Here is a 22,970-nt window from a genome sequence, read left to right on the forward strand (position 1 = left end):
TATCTACAACTTCTTAAATAATTAATTTGAAATATCATGGCAATGGAAACAGCAATAATAATTTTGTTAAATTAAGCAAAACCATAGTGAGCAATGATTTATAGTGCTAATCATATGAACAGAAGAATTTATTCTTAGTAATCGGATCGTTTATCTTCCTTTTTTATCATGTTAGACAAAGAACGCAGTACTTTTGATTAACTAGCTCTTGGGCTAGATTATGGAAAAAAGGTGTTAGGCGTTTCCTGTTAAAAAATCTTCAGTAAGATCTACCAGTCCGGTGTTAGGCAATTGACAATGTCCACCTCGAAAAGCTGCTTATGATTGAAGTTGGAATAACTTAAACATTAATAATATATCTCGTTCTTTACAACGACAAAAAGACGTGATTCGTGACCAATATTTCTTACTAAATGTTATCCGCTTTACACGATTCCGTAATATTTTCTAAATAGAAAACGTTACATCTAACGTTGCTTATTTAAATTTCGCGATAAAATATAAAATACTAAATTTACGGACATTACTGAGTACTTAAGTAGTTTTACACAGTTATTTTCTCCCAAGTGTCGATAAAAACACTTAACGTAAAATATAAATTTTAATTAATTAACAATTTGCAAATTGTAAATTTACGCATACACATATTAAAATCTAATCCGGTCACATTGTCACGTTTCTAAGAGCCCAATGACATCGCGTCAGTCCCAGTAATTTATTGAAGCACCGTAGGGTATATATATATCTTTAAATTTCCTATGAGAGCGGAGGATGCCCAATTGTGGGAAATTAATAGACTGATTATGATGATAAAAACATTGCGACAAATTGATTCATTATTGTCCGATATTTTCGATAGATTATTCGATAAACTCAACAGATCTATATAAACATTACGCTTATTTCAAAACAATAAAACAATCTGAGTGAAAAAACATTCAGTAGGAATGTGCTTGGCGCATTAGCAAACAGGATTTGCAAAGAGAAATCACGCAAGTGATTCGAATTGGTGATTTGACGTTCGTTTGTTGAAAGGAAAATACAAATGAAACTATTCGGTGTGGCAGCCATATTAATCACAAGTTATGTCTTTACTTAGGTAATTCATAAAGTATGACTGGAGGATATTTCAATTTAATTGGTTACTTCGAGGATAAGCCATGGATTACTTTCAGGGTCTGTAATGTCTTAAGTTTATAATTCCTCAAACATTGAAATGTAGATAGTACAAATTTTAATGGCATCTTTTGTATGTATAAAACTTTCCGCAGCTGCGTACAAATAACTAGAATTGGAAGTTTGATAATAACAATATAAAATAGAAGCTGTCATTTGAGGACATGAGCATAATAACTATGCCCAAGGCTTTATAAACATAACTGCGATCCCAAATTACAAATTTGATGAAGCCAATACACCAGCAAAGTTCACTTTGTACAGATGATGCATTATAAATTAATATTCTTGTGCTCTGAGCCTGAAATAGGGACCTGGGTATTTGCCATGCGCCACAACCTTTGCTGCAACTACAAATGCTTATAATAATATAAAGTAAATTTTTCCAATTTTAGCAAGTTTTTTTATATTATTTGAAAATAAATATTACCTCTTTAGATTGAACCATCAAATTCTCAACAGGATTAATTGCAAAGCTGCAACATAGCTGCATAAAACAAAGATTTCAAGTAATGTAGAAAGTACTTTAGCATTTTCCAAAACCCTTCAAATTGATTGATAATATGAGATATGAATTAAGCCAAAGGGATTATTCAAACGAGGAAACTCATCTTGATCTAAAGTTAAGATTCTATAGAAATATAAAATAATATGGAATTATTCCTAATAATTTTATAATATTTTAATTTTCTAGGTCGAAGAGATCGAGTGTTGCCACATCCCAGATCGACGCCCGAGGACAAGTTCTCACCAAAAACCATCAACTCAGAAACCACTTTGACTTAATGGAATTTAGTTAACGTTAACAAATATTACGTCCTCGTTATGGACATTCATTCTTACATCAGTTATCGCAACTCAAATTTACTAATGTCGTTTAGAAAATTATCACGATAATTGCTAGCAGCAAATGACTTTACTGGTACAAAAAGATTTTTAACTATTTCATATTTAAAAACATTAGAATTTTTGCCTGAAGACAAAATAATAATACGATTATTCGTACCTAATAGGCAAAAGTCTTAATAAATCACGTTTAATAAGGCACTACAATTTAGCGATTATTTTCAAAATCATGCTCTATAGGCCACGCCATACCACGATGCAAAAAATGATAATAGCAACTGTTAAACGTAATTATTTGTTTTAAATAATAAATAATCAAATTTTATAGATTTTTGCGTCGACTTAAAAAGCATATTTCAGTTTATAACGAAACCCTAATAGGATAACTTTACTTATCGATGTCTCTTATTTTTAGCCTAATTCCTTAAAAAGTAGGAGAAATTCGGATCGTTCGGGCAATAACTCCTTCATTTAAAGACGGATTTCTTAAATCCCATCGAAATGGTCCCATTTAAATTTTAGACATTAGCTATCCTTTTAACTTCCCCTGCTGGACTCAGGCCTCCTCTCTCTAATAGGAGAGAGGAGGCATTTTAGAGCATATCCACAAAGCTGTTCCAATGCAAAATTAGTTCTTTCCAAACAACTGATTTACAGTTGTTTCTTCTTCTTCTCAGTCGGTTCGCTCTTGTCAGAGCGGTCGTGGTCGTCATTTAAGGGTTGTGGCACGCTTAACTATTCGTCGCCACTTCTCTCTGGCAGCTGCTTTTCTAGCACACTCATGTAAGGGGACAGCCACTGCAGCCTTTATTTGGTCAGCCCATCTCATGGGCGATCTTCCGCGTGATCTGGTGCCCTCGATTCTTCCTTGGACAACCAGACGTTCTATGGAGTCGTTGTCTCTTCTGGATACGTGACCAAAGAACGTGAGAATACGAGCCTGTACTATGGAGGATAGACGTTGCGTGATGCCGAGTTCTTCAAGAATGGCCTTATTGGTCCGGAATGCATTCCAATGTATTCTTAACATTCTTCTCCAGCACCACATCTCAAGAACGTCTATCTTCTTTTTCTCACTCTCCCGCAGGGTCCACGTCTCCGAAGCATAGAGGAATATGGGGAACACAAGCGCTCTAACAAGCCGGATTTTCGTGGCTTTGGTTATGTTACGGTTCCTCCATATTTGTTTGGAAAGAACTAATTTTGCCTGAGATGTCTCCGAAACGAAAAAATTTGCCTCAATAAATACTTAATAATTTTTTTCCCAAGTACGCGCGAATGTTTTTAAAAACCAAACAGGGCTATAATAAAGCAAGCCATTATTTTCTCCTGTTACACAGCAGTAACTGTAGTAGGCCTCGGTGTTACTTACACCGGTTGCACCGCATGTGGTAATTGCAGGAAACTAGCCGTGTGCGAAATAGTGTCCTAAGCCGTTCAAGCGTAACGAATAACGAATTGAAAGCAATTATGGCCCTACACAATCTTAGAAACTTCTTGTTCTTGAATAGAGAGCAGTAGGTATACTTATTTCAGCCCGTGAGAGTTAGCATTTTTTTTGACAGTACCTACCTTTTTGAAACTTAAGACTGACGCAAGGTAAACCATATCGTCGATATACTTGGCATAATTAAAGTAAAAATTAAGAGTCCGAGTATAATATTCGTGAACATTTTACTATCTTCTTTTATTTCACTATTAAACAAAAATATCATTATATTCTAATTATATATTAGATGGAAGAAAAACGTGTGTCACCAACAACACTTTGCTATGTTAATCTTATTTGTTACTATGTATATGTTACCACAGTTCTTTGTAGGTACATAACTTAAATAAAACACTAAGAATGAATTTAGCTTAAAGTTTAGCTCAGCATTATTATATATCGTGCATCTTAAAGACACACACTAGGTATAATATATGTCAAATGCAAATGTAATAGCCATTATCATCTTATAATAATAAATCTTTTTATTAAAAGATATCTTATAAAGATAACAGATTAAAATTATTCTATTATTTCCTCGTTCTTACCATCTTACAGCAATAAATAAAATCTATATTACATCTCATTTTAAATTAATTTTGCTAAGGCAAGATTCAAAGTTGTTTACATTCCTGGCGAATTAGAAATGTTATACGTATGGAAATCGTCAATCGTGTGGAGGAAACTAAGAAGAATTAAAACTTGCAGTGGGTACTACCTGTATTTTACACGTATTACGCTTTTATTCCATTACAAGCTAGCCTTACTTGGTGGTAAGTGATGATGCAGTCTAAGTTGATAAAGGGCTAACCTGTTAGCGAGTATGGCAGTTATATTAAGCCCATAGCCCTAGTCGCTTTATATGCGACATGGTAACGGCACATCTTTGTTGGTAGAGTACCAGACCGGAGAAAATTCTGAAATTATAAATTCTCGAATTGCCCTGTTGGTAATCGAACTAGGGACTTACAACTTAAAACAGCACACAGCGCTCACCGCTGCGCCAGTGAGGTTATCCAGTAACATTACGTCACGTTAGTGATGATAACCGGGACCGACGCGAAGCCTAATCATGCTCTCCGAGACACGCCGCTGCTCATTTCTTTCTCTGGGCTGGTGCTGAGAATCACAATATGTATAATTCTTTTTTTTATATTAACTGACTGACTGGGACAGCAGTAAGAAGCATGACAGTGTTAAATAATAAATAAATAAATAAATAAATATACTACGGTCTACGACAAAACACACATCGCCATCTAGCCCCAAAGTAAGCATAGCTTGTGTTATGGGTACTAAGATGACAAATCAATATTTTTATAAATAGCATACAAAAACTAAGAATATACATATACACCCAGACAATGAAATGAAAAACATTCATCTTCACCACACAAACATTTTCCAGTAGTGGGAATCGAACCCACGGCCTTGTGCTCAGAAAACAGGATCGCTGCAAACTGCGAAAATCGGCCGTCCGTATTACTTTCGTACTTTAGTATGACCGTCATCTGGATTCAAAAATGCTCTCCTCTGAGCAAACCAGCCAAGCCAAGAGAGTGTCGCGAATTTCTTTTATTGTTCAGAGTAAGTTATAGCATTAATAAGGGATAAGTAATACCTATGCAATTACAGATGAATAAAATATACGGAGATAATTAAAAAAAATAAAAGGCAGCTGAGAGTTATTTAGAAAATTGAAGCAGCCGCGGATTTTTAATTAATTAAAATATTTGCCGTGAAAAACGTGAGATCAAATTAAATGAATACAAAATTTTTGCATTGTTTATGTACGTCGCACACATATATACCACATCTGTATAACTAAATTATTGTCTTTCCGTACTTTTGTAATAAATTCTTCTAATTCATCATGAACCATTATCCATCCATGATACCATAAATCATGTAACCATTTGAACGATAAGATATTTTAATAATGAAATTAATTTATTTTTGCATACTCTAAAAACGTTGCGAGATCAAATCAAGCTAAAATATATGAAGCGAAGTGGTCGAAAAAGAAAGAAAGAACGAAAAGAGAAGAAGACTGCTGGTAAACCAGCTGTAGAAGAAAAAGCCAATAACAAAGAAGTATGGGGTACCTATATTCAAAAAACCATAATGTGCTATACATCCAACTTCATTTTGCGTATACACTTTTACATAATATATAGAACTTATTTATATATTGTTTCGATTATTGTTATCTTACTTAACTGTATATTTAATAACCAAGTTTTATTAAAAAATAATTTAATTAAAATACACATAAAGTTAGACAACATTTTGTAAAATAATTTAGACTAAGGATTTCAGAGGATTTGTAATGTTAGTGTGTTTTGTAATTTGTAAATTTCAATGGTCGTAAAGTTTGTAATAAGTAATGCCAGAAATAAAGGCTATTTGATTTAATTGAAAATGAAATTTGATATTTAAATCACATATTCCACATTTTTGGGTGCTCATGATAGATATGCAAAGATATATTGCTACTTTAAGAGAAGGCTACAGGAAAACAGCATATAATAATATGAAGAATATACAATCAGCAGACAGAGATGAGGGTAACTAACTGCTCATTGATTGGCGACTAGAATATCCGTAATCTCTAACAGAATATTTAATCCCACTAATGTATAAATGCCTATTAAATACGCGAAAGTGTCTAGTCTCTAATACTAGTAGATACACCTATCTTATGCTATTGATTTTGCAATACTATCACTTAATACACCTAAAACAATATAATATTTTTAGCAATACATCACACAGCTGCAAAAACTACAAGAACTGAAGAAAACGTACAAAATGATTCCCATGTTGTGGTTAACAAGAACAATTTATTGTGATATTGATATATTTTTCACTAAAATAAACTGAAAGTATTTAAGTACCAGTCTATCTCTAATTTCCCTGCAGAAAATATAGCACCATTCCATACTTGCCAATTTCGTTTAGTTTAGTTTGTGTACATACAACAGAATTAGTACCATTGGCTGAAGAAATCTAGGTCAAGCCTGAATTTACAGTTGTTCTGAAATACGAAAACGCTAAGCTACGAGTATGTAAGGTGCGGTCATAGAACGCTAATATAAAGTATTTATAATCAATGGTCTTATTTAAATTTTTATTAAATGTATACAAGTACAGTCGAACATCGACTCTATCCGATCTTTAATAACTAAGCAACATTAAAAAAAGTTGAAGATGAAACATTAACTTCTGCGTTTAGAAATTTGGAAGCAGCTGAATTTTTTCTGCTACATGAATCGACCGCAAAAATATTTAGATAAAGGATGCGTCTTACACATAATTTTCTTTTTATTTATTATTTTTACCATTGAATAGTAAACATTGGCCCGATTAACTAGTTCACTGTTGTGGAACTGTTTACAGGAATAATGACACCGTGTATTAAAGAAATTACACGTTGAAAATACGTCGTTGAGGTCACCTTTCGTCGGTCATCTAACCGCTCTAGACTCAGTATCAGCAGAATTATCATATGTTTGTATTTTTTATACAAAAAATCAATCACAGTTGCGATAAATTCACCTGATGTGTGTTTCCTGAGATGGGATCTCGTGCCTAAATAAAATAAAAGGGTTTTTGGTGTTTTGTTATTGTTAATTTACAATATTTCATAGTATGAACAACATAAATGTTCATATGTACTCAGTTATGTAATGTTTCAAATTGCACCTTGGCACGGAACCTATTGTGTGCGAGTAGAACTATCACCTAGCCAATTTTATTTTGATTGTATACCCTAGTGGCGTACAATGTAAAGTAAATTTTATTTTCATTTTGTGGCTTTCTTGATTCCGTTCATTGACCAGATTTTTTATGGAACTTTTATTACTTTCTTTTAAAAACAAATACTTACACGCAAAATTCGAATCGGACAGAAAATAGTATAGTTTTATTTTACCACCGATAATAAAAAAAAGTAACTTTAGGTTATGAATCAGGAGCAATATCCGTATAATGTTATGTTATGATACATGAACCTATACTGCAGATATTATAAAACCTATTCAAAATATTATTAGGGTTCCTAGTCACCATAAAGTTTCGCCACCGTACGCGGCTTAGCTCTTACTAGAAAGTTGTAATTTATAATAACACCGACAAAGAGGTAAACTAAAGCCTTTTAATAACGTAAGTACATGTAAAATAGAGATTATTTTTTTACGTCTTACTCAAGATGATGTCTTTGAATAAGTCTTAACAAAATCGTGAAAACTATTTTCGTTTCAGGGGTTCCTTAATAAGAATAACTTCTCAATAATTATTATTATAAAAAATGTTTACGTTCGGAATACTGTTGCTCAAATAACTTTGGCCATTAGTATGAGTGAGAACATTGCAGCGACATTACACGGAACCTCACACAACGTGTGGCCCGAGACACACTTGACCAGTTTTTAATAAAAAAAGATATAAGTACTGAAGGTTATTATGATGTTTTCGTCTGCCATACAGCCTGCAGTCAAGTCACGATTTTACTGATGATCATTAACGTATGAATTTGTACTGTACGTAATGAAAATAAGGTTCAATTTAGCATCATCTTCATTTTGAAAAGACAAAATAAAATGTGCTATAATATGTGTTGGGGAAAAGTGCCAGTGAGTTTGACTGCTCATTATGGCTTTATTTATATATGCACGATACTCGTTTCCTGTATGCACTTGAAGTGACTTCGTCGTATATTTTTTGCCATAGTATTTAATTAAAAAAACCTCGCCATTATTTGCAATGAAAGTTTCTAGTCATGATTATAAAATAAATGAGTCTTATTCCCTGCCATACCATGATATGGGTAAGTACTTATAATATGCCATTTGGGACTTTCTATATTTTCTGTTACATGATGCATCTCCACTTTTACCTATGTGTTTGAAAAAAGTGCGCACATGGTTACAGACTAATTATCTTTACCCCGGAACTCTTATCTAGGCTTTCATATTGGCCAATGAGATGGCCAATCTGCACAGCTAGAATAGGCAAACAACGATTGTTATACCTATCCTCTGAATATATCCCCTGACAAGGAGTCAATTTTACGTGTCCACCGGTTTACCACTGTTTATTATGACATGTTTATTCATCATCATCACCATTTCAACCAGTTGACGTCCACTGCTGGACATAGGTATTTTATAGGGAGCTCACGGTCATACACACGGCATATACACGGTCCTGGGCCGCTTGCCCTGAATTGAACTTGTTGTCGTTCAGGGTATTCACAAAGAGTACTTAGTCTGAATTTTGAATTTTGACTAAAGTTGCCAAGCATATCAAAAATATAATATGGCAGCCAAATAAATTGCAGACCACTAGATAAAAGTTCAATTTGAAAATAAATATTGGATATAGCATTTCCTGTAGTACGTTTCTGGGTTTATAAAACCACGCTACGTCTCATAAAAGCGATGTACCTCATACCTATCCAATAACCATAAACTTAAACTATCTGGAAAACTTTTGCGCTCGGACATTTTTCTAAAGTGGCCAAATAATTACAATTTTTTTAACAGGAAGGACTTCAGACGGTAACATAACGAAACATTTACATAAAAACTTATAGGTCTTATCTACCTGGGGTAGATGCACGTAGGTGTTGGTTATACGTGAGGTAGTTATATGTATTTTTATATACGTCTATTTTCTATTTTGATGTGAAACATCTATAGGCGTCAAAAACTGATTGTTGTCGTGGCTAAACAGGTCGTGGCGACGAATCGCCACGCTATGGGATGGAATATTTGTATGTACCATAAGCAGTTAAGTGGTCGCGATTTTAAATATTTTTTTTTAAGTAAATCATCTATAGGCGGAGGGTAAACCTGATTTTTGGCGTTTCGACACAGGCCGTGGCGCCCCTTTCCACGCTATATGATTACATTTTTGTATTTAGTCTTTAAAAATAAAAATTAATATTAATTTTGTAGTAAAACAGTCATTATTAACCGACTTACAAAAAGGAGTTTAAACAAATTTGTAATGCTTTATCTTTTCATTATGCAATATCTGCAATAACTTACAGAAAACAATTTCGATGTTTAACATCTGCCAGGCGTCACGTGACGGCAACACGTTTTTTAAAACTGAAATATTTTTTAAATTTTATTTTGTTTGTAATAAAAATGTAAATAACAGTCATTATGTTATCCTTGCTTTGAAATATATTTGCTTTTGTTTATATACTGCTTTATCTTTTCAGTACGCTATATCTGATTCCTGACGTAATCTGCTCTTTTATGCATATAACTTATATAAAACAGTTTCAATGTTTCACATCTGCCAGGCGTCCCGCGACGGCTCACACATTTTTCTTTTAGTGGCTCGTTTTTATTCTGCTGGGTATATATAGTATAACATTTTTCTATCCAATATCCCGAACTTATAGTCATAGTGACTTAACAAAGGCTGATATAAAGTGAAGAAAATTGGCAAGCTACGAGCATTAACTATTCAAGATACATGCCGGCTATAACCAACAACTTAACACAATGGAACATTGTGCCTGAAAAGAAAATGCGATCGCGCTTTTTATAACAACGAGTAGCATACAAAAACCAGATTAAAAAATAAGCTGGTAGTACTATCACAGTCAGTCCTATACCTAATTTTGTTATATAAATGAGAAAATGTTTCTGTTTGTTTATTGCCTATGTTCTTCTCAATCATTGAACAAATCTTAGCGATGTACTTTAGGATATTTATTCCGTAAAATCTACAGATGTAAGTTTCTACGGCAATTTAAAAAAAAACGACCTATCTCGATGAAATTTTGCATAGAAATAGTAAAAATTCTTGAGTGGGCTAAAAGATACGCTTTATCTCGAAAAAAAATGTTGCCTCCCAGGATAAATAATTATTATCCTATGTGAATGTCTATCTCCAGGATGCAAACTACATGTGTGTAAAATTACGCCAAGATCAGTTCAAAGGTTGACCTAAACATAAGCAGCAAACAAACAGACACACTGGCGCAATTGTAATACTATTATAGATTCTTGTAGCTGTACTGGTTCCTTAATATTAATTTAATGACAAAAAACATTTATCACTAAACAGCAAGTTAGAAAATAATGATTATTGCTGTACTGAAAAAAAAATCAAAATCTTTACGAATCGTGTCCTATAACCGCATTAATACTTATATCATGAAAAATATATAGTTGGCTATATATAATATAGAAAATGTTTTCCGTTTCACTGGGATCTGCGAATGGATTTCTTAATTAACAAAATTATTGTAAAATATTCCGAAGCCCATTAATAAAGGCGTCATCATCATGAAAACATCATTTGAACTAGTGTAGTGTAGTGAACGTGTAGCGCTAGTGCAATTTAAAGATAACAAGAGCAAAGTGTCGCCCATATTATGAACACCTAAGATAAGTCATTGGACCTAATTTTTAGATATTAACCAATGTATAAGTTTAGGTTTAAAAATGGATTGTAATTTTATTAATTATAACTTTATGAAAGGAAAAAAATAAAATTCAATGTTTCTGAATTTGCAGATTTAGAAAAGATCTTTAATATTATATGGACCTTTAAAACATAGATAAAATTTAAGGACGCTTATAAATTTTGTTCCAAATATAAATCTCAAAACTAGAGTCCTACTAAGTCTCAAAACTACGATTTATAGTTTTTGCCCATATGAACATAGTGCTAGTAGGTAAATTAGTAGCAATAATAAAATCGAAATCGAACTTAAATCAAATTCAAACTTAAAATTGTTTTATTCATGTATACCTTATCACATGCACTTATGAAACGTTCATACATTTACATGTTAACATTAGTGATAACTGCATTCTTTAACTTAAAACTAAAGCTCCAAAGGGTTTCAAACACGCCCTGGTCTAAGAAGAGCCCGCAACAAACTTAGCCAGGTTTTTTTTGTTATCACCGTCTCACACTCGAGTGTAATGTTTAGCTTTGAAGTTAGAGCAATTCATACCCAAGCTTTTTATCATACATGTGATCCTTAATAATATAAAAGGATCATTCTATAAGCTTACGTTTTGTATAAACTTTGAACTTATTCAGAGACATCTTAAGGATTTCATCTGGTAATTTGTTATAAAATAATATACTATTATCCTTAAATGAATTACAAATATTATGCAGCCTAGTAAACTGCACTAAAAGTTTTTACTTAAATTATGAGTAGATTGTTATGTAGGAAATTATTACAATCTTATAATATTTACTAACCAGTTTTATTGCAGAACAAATCGACTGTCACTGAGTACAAAATCATGGATGTTATTGACCCCTTTGATTTTTGCAACAAAGTGAGAAATGTATTTGATATTTATAGAGTAAGCGATGAGTAACCACGCAAAGTGAACGATCTCTATCACAAAGCGGAGAGGTGTCCGAGTAGCTTTGTTTTTTTTGTCCAATTACTGCTTCTTATGTCATTCATATAAATAACAGTTGACTAACACTTATGGGAAAGTTGTATTTGAATAATTTAAATAAAACTGTTACACGTCCAGAGCCCTTACTAAAATTGTTTTCAGAAATATTATTTTCATTTTAATCTTGTCTTTTTAAAATTCACCGCTTCTAGTGACGACGGTAGTAACAAGTATGTCCATAGGTGAAGGTTTCTATATCATCAAATATTTACTCATTTATATAACATCAAATCAGTCAAGTAAAATTACTCGAAAATATTTTTAAAAAAATTGTATAAATCGGCATGTCGTGTTATCGGTATTTATTGTTATTATAAGTCGGAAAGATGGCCATTTGAGAGCATCGAAGATATTACTCTTGTTCGAAGATAATTTAAAAAAACTTAATCGAAGAATTACATAATTTTGTCTAAAACCGGATTAATAGGTAAGGTTTACCTTTTAATGATTTTTGATGTATCAGTTCCAAGGTTCAGTTGGGGGTCCGTTTAGAGTAACTAACTGTCTGTATAATTCAAATGGGCAATCCGAGACGCTTCACCTTAACAGGTGTAAAGCCGTGACCAGCTGTCAGAATAGATAATTTACTAGTCCTAAGAAATGTATTTGCTGAATACATTTAAAATCGATATCTTCATTAACACATGCCGCGAATTCGTCAATATTATTATTATTTATGATTATCTATTTATCTTTTTTGAGTAAGTACCCACGTACTTCATATGCCTGACAAAAATATCTAGAAAACTAAATAGGTATCGGTACTTACAAAAAAATTATGACGTACCTAGGTAGGTTGAAATTCTTACATTTCATTCTATCATCTTAATCATCCCAGGTACCTACCATTTGTTTTCCTGCTATAAAAAGTAGCCTATGTTACTTCTTGTCCTTTCAATTAACGCTATGCCAAAAACCAAGCTGATTAGTTGCTAAGTTAGGGCACAGTAAATATATTTAAACAAACGACAAAAAGATTTTGTCTTTTTTATTTTTGTTTTTCTAATTTTTTTTTCATACCTTTGTTGGAAGCAATTGCATTTAGCCTCAGCTTTACCTTTTACTGTACAACAATATCATTCTTATTTTTCTACACTAATTTTATAACTTACTAAATAGTTAGTATTCCGGTGACGTTTGTAGCACCTGTCAAGTAAGAACTCGGAAACCCTAAGGACCTTTACCTTTTGGTAAAGCTCGGCACAAAATTACGAAATCTCCCACATATACGCCCTGAATTTTGGTTGCGTAAATTCAGCTTAGGTAGATTTCGAAGTTTCCAAATCCAACATCATAGATATCTTTATAGGACAGAAAGGGAAATGAATAAACAACTTTAGAGTATGTAAATAACTATTACCTACATAGGTTCTTAACTACTTAGTATTTTCTTGTATCAGTTTATTCTTAATGGTTTTCTTTTGGTACATTTTTTAATACAGGTTCATAATAATTGTTATCAAAATATAAATTGCGCATAAACCAAAAAAAAAACCTAGCGGTTTTTAGTTTGCCGGTTAGAGTTGACCCCAATCTTGAAAAGTCGAATCTAAGGAATCCCGAATCCGTCCAACACAAAAGTTATAGTAAATGGACAGGTCCTCGTATATTTTTCGTCTGATAACATTGTTGTTTATGTTGGTACCCACTTTCTAGATAGGCTCTGCGTTTCAATTTTTAAAGGAGTATTTATAGGACCTGTTCTACAATGGGCATTTTCAGTATTTGCATTCGCAAAGCAGTGATGTCATGTAATTTGCCAAGGGTTCAACGACCGCTTCGTGAAGCTGAGTAAAAATTTTGATTAGTAAGAACTACGGAACTAAACTACTAATAAATAACTACGCAAAAAAAACATTTTAAAATTAGTATTTACCTAACAATGTCCCTAATTTATTTTTGTAAGCCGGACAATCCTTTGAATGTAGTAGGTACTCGTACCAGTAGTACAGATATTGGGTACCTAAGTGATAAAGATAAAATATAAGTTTTCATAATTGAAGAGAAATGTAAGTTCTGAAGTTTGACCAACTTCGGTTCCCGTCTTTTGTTTCTGCGATCTAATCATATCATAGTCCGTAAGGTTTAAAACAGAATCAGCCCTTAAATTTAAACAGCCTATATTTATTATGTGCAAGGACGATACAATATTTCAGTTTATTAGATCATAGACAAGAAAAATGCATGCTTGATCCCTTCTGGTGGTTTGGATTATTACGTAAACCCCTGTCGGTAGTACCAATTTTGTTCCTTTAAAAACGTAAGAAATTTTAGCTGAACAATATTCTTTCAGTCTGATATTTAACAAAGATAATTAGTGTTGATAAGATTATAAGCTATTACGGCGTTTCACAACCGAAAGATTCCATTATAAATAACGTCCTTGGCCATGATTTTGGAACTACCTGCATATGCAAAGCCGTAGGTATCCAAGATTCTGTATGGTGCATTAACACTTACCTTCGACATATCGTTAAGCCTTGAAACCATTAGGACACAACAAAATCGCCATGATTTCACTTTATCATCAATTGACTGTCAATTGCTTTTAATGGGTATTATTGTATCGAACAATGGTCGTCGCGGAAAATTCGTATCACATTTTTGAGACGCCGTTTCGCGGCGGAGGCCCGATCAATACTGGATTTGTCGTTGCCGGCGAATATGGTAAAAAATATAGGCTATTCTCTGTAGCGATACGTTACGCGTGCGCGCGCATGCTGGTTGTTGACTGACGAGCGCATGTGTGCGTCGGATGGCACGACTGGCGGCGGCGAGTGGCGACTAGAGCGACCTGGCGGGCGCAGGCAGGGCACCGGAGCGAGCCGTAGCCGTACGAGGCCACAAACGCTAATTGCAAGATAATAAAGGCAGAATACATTGCAATCTCCACTGCAATGCATGACGTATCACGAAGCTACCATTGTAGTCTGCGAAACCCTTTATTCGGACAGCACGAATGATTGTCGTGTGTCGGCCCTCATAAAATGAATGCCCTAGTTCATCATCATTTTTAGCATGTTAACGTCCCTATGCTGCAGCACAAGCCTATTCAGTCTTAGGGTTATGACGGTTAGGGTAAGGACGGACGGTTTTAGTGTATAAATTCACCACCCTACAATAAATTTACAGCTTATATATTTACTGTGACCGGGTTGGAGGGTATTGACTATTATTAAATTATGTTAGTAATAGTGTCTGAGACTAGCGTATTTACTTTCTCTCAGAGTTCCGTGAGTGGACACTTTGGTAACTCCGGCCCTGTACTAAGATTTTTATTGCTGAAAAACCCAATAGAAAATTTGTAGGCCGATCCGGGATTAAGCCGAAGAAAAGTTTCTAATTAATAGCTGCCACTGCCAATCTACGACTTTTTATAAGTGACTAAAAAGTGGTGACCCGTCATTTGCAAAAAATATTTGCGACAAGTAACGCAACAACGGCCGCTATCTAATTATGCCTTTTTTTACGAGGTTCAACAAAATACGTTATACGATGACTAGGGAAATAAACGCAAAAGTAGGTAAAAGGTATGCGTACATAATTATTACAAAAACGCAACTAACTGCTATTTTATTCTTGAGTATAACAGTTCTTGCAAAATGTGCAGTCAAATCTGAAGTTGCAACATGGCGGTTTGCTTAGGTCGGTACAAGCAATAATTGCTCGTGGCTACACAGCTCAGATTGGAACACCCCGCATTAATACGCCTCGTGGTATGATTGGACTTCTTGTTTTTGCGATGTTTTCTCTGCTCTTGCTTAATAGAAAAAGTTGGGAGGTCAAAAGGTGAGAGGAACCGTTCAAAATGGGCACTGACGAAAGACCGGAACTAAAATGAAATGGAACTGGAATGTACTGTTAAGATAAAAGTATTATACTTTGAGAAAAGGCGGTGTATAGAACTCGACGTTAAACTTGACGAGTTGGAGGCTAGGCCACTATCGGCAATAAACTATAATTTATCGGAGGAGTGCTGACGTGAAGTGAATGCTGTCGCACATTCATTACCATCATTGGCTACAGGTAGCGGCTGTGGCCGAATACGGTGATCATGATGATGATGATGATGGTGTTTTGCGACCAGTGTATCTCTCTTGGCGTGTGGTGAAGGCAGATCAGAATACAGTTGTCACCACCAGGTGTCAACTGTCAACCTGCAGGTGTCATAAGGGGCGACAATAATAATGGAGCCTGGGATGACCTATGTGCTACAGCTACAATTTACTGCAATCACCAAACCAACCAGTCTGCCCAGCGTGGTTATTATGGGCATACCTTCCCATTCGGAAAGGGCTTTTGTCCAAGAGTAGACTGGTAGGCTATAGCTTGATGATGATAAAAATGTATCTATCTCATAATCTCAGTTTTCATGTGGTATAAGGTAAGTACCCTATGAGAATCTCCACTTGGTAAGATATCCCTCATAATCCCGATCGTGGATATCAGAGATTAAAGCTGCCTGTTGTTCTCAGGCTAAAATTATCTAAAGGAGCAGTGCGGATTCTAGAGTACTTTAATACATAGAGATATTTTAATAGTTGCAAAGAGGTCCAAGGTTTCTGGCTTATCTACTTGACGATGACAGAATTACACTGAGTAACTGAGTTTTATTTGGGTTTTAACAAATCCCCACGTAGGGCAGAATTAGTGCTGCTTAACAGTAGATTCAGATTTCAGGTACACTTACAGTTTACCCATGAAACTTTAGCTGTAACTTTTTGCTATGTTATAGGTGCAAAAGCGCATTTGCAGTGAGTATATCGCTCGTTTGGGCATTATTAACTACTAGCTGTCTTCTGCGTTTGATTTTGTTTTTTTTGATTTGACATTCAATTCAGTTGTAGTTCTAAAAAAATTTAAAGTATTCAGTATCGCTAAGCCATAAATGAGGGGTTTGCTGCTGTCCGCTGAGGAGTTCTGTCCTCTATCTCCAACCACATTCATCAGATCTACACAGTTTGGGCAAAATTAAACACATATTATAACCTCTATAGTACAAAAATTATAATTTAAATCGGTTATAATTTGTCGGAGTTCTGGTGTAAAATCGTCAAACACTTTCATCCCCTTTCCCAAAGGAACCGAGCTTAATGTCGGGATAAAAAGTATCCTATATTACTTCTAACACTTCCAAAAATATGTGTACAAAGTTTCAGGAGGATAGGTTAAGAAGTTTTTGCGTAAAAGCGTAACAAACAAACTTACATTGACATGTATAATTATATTAAATATTATAAGTTAAGTAGGTATTAACTATGGAGCCCAATTAATAAATGGTAATTTAGAAAATAACAACTTTCATACAAACAAGTATGTTTCTACATTGTACTATACTACATTACTACGAGTAATATCCACATTGTACTGTACTATTGTACTTAACGTAGGAAGTACCTACGTTCTTCAAATGAGCAAGAATTTTTTTCTGAATATTTAAAATTTCCACTTTCAGCCCTGTGAATCAGTTGTCGTACGTTGTCTGCCAGTCAGTCAGGACAAAGTCTTTGTTTCTGTTTAGATAAAATATATTATAAAATTGTCTTTTTTCCCCGGGCCCTTCTTTTCATAGCTACGATACCTACGGATCTACGAAAGTCTACACGAAAGATCTACGAAAAACATATTATACTTATTTAGCGATTTTTTTAAACAATCAGGCATTCCTGAACTAGCGTGATGGACTATGGCCGAAACCCTTGTAGTAGGACGGTAACTAAAAATCATTTATCTGTGGCCGGTAATGGGTAGAGAATTATTGGGATAAACTAGTTGTAGGTTAGGTTTATTGCGAAATTGCTATATTTACTATATTGCAATGTGCAAACACATCGTGCAGTGGCAACTCAATTGACTAACGTATATATAAATTTGTTAAGCATGGAATTACTGTTAACCCGAAACTCTGGTCAAGGACATCATTTTAACTGCGGCACTAATTCCACGTATAAGCCTGTTACCGCAAAACGAATTAATAGGTGACTGACTTTGTTTACTCGTACTTTAACTAAAGTATGAGTAAATAAAGTCAGTATAGACTACAATACATATTTAATCTTGAGAGTGTGAATACATAAGTATTTGATTGCTTAATCGATGCTGTTTCCGATCCTTCTTCACTATCAGCCCATAATCAGAACGAGAAAGGTTTAGGCTGTGGTCCATCACGCAAGCAAAGTGCAAGGAGAAACTCTCAAGCCAGCTAGTTTTCTCACTATGATTTCCTTAATCGTTAAAGCAAGTGCTTTAAATTGCATACATTAATAGCGCACATAACTCTGACAAGTTAAAGGCTGGGGATTAAACTATAGATCTCGCTGAAAGGATGCCGAAACCGTAACCGCTAAGCTATCACCGCTTACTAGGCTATCTTCTCCTACTTTTTCGATCCGTAATATGGTTTATTTTATTAAAAATGGGGATTACAGATTAACTTAACATCAGCATTTTTTATAAGAGCAAAGTGCAAGGTGGAACAAATTCCAGTTATATAAAAATAAATTCCAAAATTAGCTTTTATGAACGCTCTTCTTTACATAACTTTGATCCTATATTATTATGCTAGCTGGTGCCCGTTACTCCGTGTGCGTTTGTTGTTGTTCCCGTAGGAACAGTTTATTTGGGAAATGAGAGGGTGTAGCTCTTTATCGATGTCGCATGGAAACTTTCTGCCATCCTCTAACATGTTAGCCCATTACCATTATAGAACGCAGCATCACTTACCAGGTGACATTAAATTAAAGGGTTAAATTATAATTGGAATAAAAAAATATGAACTATTTTGTTTCCCTATGTGTTTTTTTTTAGCCTTCATTACTTCTAAATTAACTATTAATAAATTAAAACGTTTATTACTGCTATATAAACTAAATACCCTTGATGATAAAACTATTTTTTAAATAAGACATTTTAGCTATTTTTTAAATAAGACAATTAACATTGCGATACTTTTAAAACCACTTTTGTTTCCACTTGTTGATTTAATAAAATTTTGAAACACGATAGCTGCTATTGCGACTTAACTATGACAGTTAGATATACTCCCTCGCGGACTTTAATGTAGGTAATGAGTACTTTAATAATTTAGTAAATACTTTTTATGTATCATCAATAGTTTTCTCAGCGCACGCCAAGTAATTAATTTTGTAGGCCAAATTTTTCTACTTTGGATTGCATTATTTCTGAAATTAAATGTGATAAAAATTTTAAAAGATTGTGTTGTGCAAATACCGTTTAAGCAAATAAAAATCCAAATTTCTGACAATTGAAATAGTAAAGCTTATTTCCCATTACCAATCATATATCATAGTTAAATTTGGTGATAGCCTATGTGATACTTTACTTACTTTTGGCGAAAAATCATTTCGGTTCCAAACAAACAACAAAATAATAGAATATATATGTACTTTAAAAAAACTAGAACTCTGAGCTGTAGTGCATCATGAAAAAATAATGGCAAGCTGTCTAACAAATGTCAATTGTCATCGCGTAGGGTTTGCGAAGTCCAAAATAACAATTCGTACAATATTTAATTTTTAATATGTATCGGTAATTCTAAATTTCGTCTTTCTTCAAAGAATAAAATCGATACGTTATACAACCTTTTATCTTTTGTATATATTTGTGAATGGATTTATTTTGCTAATATGTATAAAGTGAAATCATGAAATATTTGTTTAAATATTGTTAAATTGAAATGTAATCCCAAGAAAATGGTTAGTTATAAAAATGTCAAATCAACAATATCTTCTAGCAAAATGGGTACAACAGTAATTCCAACGATGATTGTTCAGGATATTTTGCCATACGGACCGAAACTCTCTAAAAAAGTGGACATGAGCGCTGTATTACCTTTTGTTATTTTGCCACTGTTGTTGGTTATTGCTACAATATCCAGATCAGTGACTATAGTAGTGATGATTTTTATTGGCATGGGAGCGATGTACGCGCAGTCTCGACCGCGGCAAAAAAACAGGTAGCTAGTTTTCCCACAAAACTTACACTTGAATTTTACTTACTTTACATTTGAATTTTCTACCATTTTCTCGTCCTATTTGTAGGGTAACTTCTGCTCGTCTGGCATCTTTAATTTATAAATATATATCATCATCATTGATATCTCAAAGATGCACAAATAGTAAATGTTCACAAAGTTTTCAAGCAGTAAATTTTTGGCATGTTTTTTGTACATGATTCCTACAACACTCATGTTCCAGCACTATAGAGCAGTAGAGCTAAGGAATTGACAGAAATTTTAGATCAAGATATAGATTTTTGGATAATTTTTAATTAAAAACTGTCTTATTAGTATGGTAGTTGTTACCTTCATGTTTCTATTTTTTAGGTCACCATTTTTCTACTCCTGGACATTATCGTCAGGTGTTTGCATGTTTCTAGTGTTTGAGCTAGGAGTACTGAGGTTGTTAGAAATAACTCAGCTGGAAAATTTAGTGTTTTTACTCCTTCTTGCGAGCACTTGTTATTTCTTTTATAAAATGAGAGCTGTTGCAGATTTTGAACTTTCAACTGGAAACTCAAAAGGAAAAGAGTACAGGTACTTAAAAAAATAACCTAGTTATTTTCTGTTATATTTTTCCTTTAAAGTTTGATGTGTTAATTCAACATTTTATTGTTTTAGTCCTGTACTGACTTCAGACTCATATTATTGCCAAATTTGTCAATTAGAAGTTAATGAAAGGTTCTTTCACTCTATATGGTAAGTTATTAACTATAAGCTTTATAGAGATAGAGATAATATACTCTGTGAAGAAGAAATGATAAGCCACCTAAATTATTTGTCTGCATTTATGAATACTTGTAGCATGGATGCTACAATTATTTATAAAAAAAATTAAGTTCTCAAAGGTTTAAACAACCCAAGCCCTGAAAAGCAGATGAAAGATAATATCCAATTAAATCAATAACATTTTCCACTACAAGTTACCCCTTGATGCAATCTCACAGGGTGATAAATGATGATGCAGTCTAACCTGTTAGGGGTATCAGTATTGTTGCTATGCTGCATCATACTGGAATGCTTTGTGGCACTTTTTTCTGGATGCTAAAAATAGAAGAAAACTTTTTCAGGTGGGACTGTTGTGTTCTTAGACCAAACTACTCATATTTTTTGGCTGGCCAAGTGTTTGCATTTGCAACTCTATTGTATGGAACAAATTTAGGCCTGACTACTGTATGTCAGCCGTTTATCTTCTATGAGACTATACTTATGCCAGAGGACTGTACTGATGTGTATTACGATTTCAAGTAAGTAACCTCAATCTGTCAATAGTAGATTATTAAACAAGACAGAAAACATCCCATTCTCACACAGGATATTTGGTTGCACGAGGGTAGCAAGGGCATTGATAGGGTGTGAGGAAAAAGAATGAGATGAAAAAAGAACAAAAAATATTTCTGAAAAAATTTAAACTTTTTTTTGTCCTGCAACTTTATACAATATTTTTTTTTTTGATTTGTCCCCTATAGACTTAGGGATAGGCAAAGACGATATTTCAGTTCATCAGACATATATTCAGTTGTATAACAATAATTGTTCATTTTTATGTGAATTATGATTAGCTTAAATAATAAAATTTATAATAGCATAAGTTAAAACAATAACTTAGTTTATTTGCCTAAAACAGCAAATGAATGTATATGTTTATGTGTATATTATAAATATTTATGTCTATTTTTCATAAAAACATTCATCAGTCATCTGATTACCCTGACACTAGCATGCTAGCTATCAATTGTTAATGGTATTTGTGGATGATTTTTGGTAAAAAATGGTGGATACCATAAGCCATCCTCTCAGCTCCATATTAAAATATTCAAATCCCTTTATTAGGTCATACTGAGTTATTGTTAATCATACTACTAGTACAAATTATACTTACCTATTACCTATTTATATTAATATTCTTAGTTCACTATTAAAATAAAAATCGAACTGAAATTAAGGAGGATGGTAGTTATTACAGTACCAATTAATTGTTGGCAACATTACAAGATTAGCAATGTTTCATTCAAGATTGTAGGCTAATCCAAATATACTAAATAAATATACTACGACAATACACACATCGCCACCTAACCCCAAAGTAAGCGTAGCTTGTGTTATGGGTACTAAGATGACTGATGAATATTTTTATGAATTATATATACATAAATACTTAGAAAATACATATAAACACCCAGACACTGAAAAACACTTAATGCTCATCACACAAACATTTTCCAGTTGTGGGAATTGAACCCACGGCCTTGGACTCAGAAAGCAGGGTCGCTGCCCACTGCGCCAGTCGGCCGTCTAAATATCTGTCCAGTCTGCATATAATATATTTCTATATATATGATAACCAATTTGCTTTTCCAGCCTCGCAATCTGCTTTGTAGCCTGCGTCTATGGACTTGGGTACGTTTTGGTGACCACACTAGTTCTAATAAGACAGCTGCTCATATACATTCCAAAATATAGTGGTAAGTGGGTACAATTTTTTTTCTTTGTTTGTACAACCAGTTTGAGACTTAAGCACACATGAACTACTAAGAAGCAATGACAGTATTGTCAATACTTTTAGAGATGTAAGAAATAATGTACCTGATAAATCTGTAACAGGTTTTCACCTTTTCTTTTCTTTTTCAGAGCCAAAGTGGAGGAAAATAGTAAATGTATTAACAGTATAACTGTGTTAACCTAATGGAGTATTGCTCTTACATTAATCAAATTGTTAATGTAATGTATTCTTAATAAGAATCAGTCAAAATTTGATATTTATTCTTAGTTGTATAAGGATATTATTTAGTATTTAAGATGTTTTATCATAATTTATATGTATATAAAATGAACTTAAATCAAATACCTAAGCTAAGTTAAACTTAGTTTCTTCTCAAGATAAAATACATATTATAATATTTTATAATATATTATGATCTACTAGCCTAACTATAAATGTGGCCCGTATTGGAGATTATTCAAGAATTAAAGAAAATTGTCGCTCTTT

At 33.5% G+C, this 22,970-nt stretch overlaps 2 protein-coding genes across 3 annotated transcripts in view; one reads left to right on the top strand and one right to left on the bottom strand.

Moving 5' to 3' along the window:
* Positions 1-14,700, bottom strand: part of LOC120627343 — a 133,877-nt gene extending 119,177 nt beyond the window's left edge. The window contains exon 1 of the mRNA XM_039895327.1: positions 14,425-14,700. Within this exon, the coding sequence (XP_039751261.1) occupies positions 14,425-14,454 (30 nt within the window). The 5' untranslated portion in view covers positions 14,455-14,700. The remainder of the gene's footprint in view (positions 1-14,424) is intronic.
* A 4,763-nt stretch (positions 14,701-19,463) lies between these two features.
* On the top strand, positions 19,464-22,736 carry LOC120627344 (palmitoyltransferase ZDHHC23-A). 2 transcript variants are annotated; one of them, XM_039895329.1, is made up of 7 exons: positions 19,464-19,679; positions 19,758-19,939; positions 20,309-20,518; positions 20,603-20,680; positions 21,052-21,228; positions 22,343-22,446; positions 22,613-22,736. In XM_039895329.1, exons 1-7 carry the CDS (start codon positions 19,677-19,679, stop codon positions 22,651-22,653), a joined length of 795 nt encoding a protein of 264 aa, XP_039751263.1. In that variant the 5' UTR covers positions 19,464-19,676; the 3' UTR covers positions 22,654-22,736. The 2 variants fall into 2 exon arrangements, with proteins under 2 accessions (XP_039751263.1, XP_039751262.1); XM_039895328.1 differs by having other exon boundaries at positions 19,464-19,939.
* The last annotated feature ends 234 nt before the right edge of the window (positions 22,737-22,970 follow it).

Source organism: Pararge aegeria, chromosome 11 (assembly GCF_905163445.1).
Source record: "Pararge aegeria chromosome 11, ilParAegt1.1, whole genome shotgun sequence".
NCBI lineage: Eukaryota > Metazoa > Arthropoda > Insecta > Lepidoptera > Nymphalidae > Pararge > Pararge aegeria.

Bases quoted from the DNA above. Each gene is read 5' to 3' on its own strand.
- LOC120627344 (XM_039895328.1), top strand. From the start codon at position 19,677: ATGGTTAGTTATAAAAATGTCAAATCAACAATATCTTCTAGCAAAATG. The intron at 19,940-20,308 runs GTAGCTAGTTTT...TCTATTTTTTAG, and splicing joins CGACCGCGGCAAAAAAACAG to GTCACCATTTTTCTACTCCT. The intron at 20,519-20,602 runs GTACTTAAAAAA...TTATTGTTTTAG, and splicing joins TCAAAAGGAAAAGAGTACAG to TCCTGTACTGACTTCAGACT.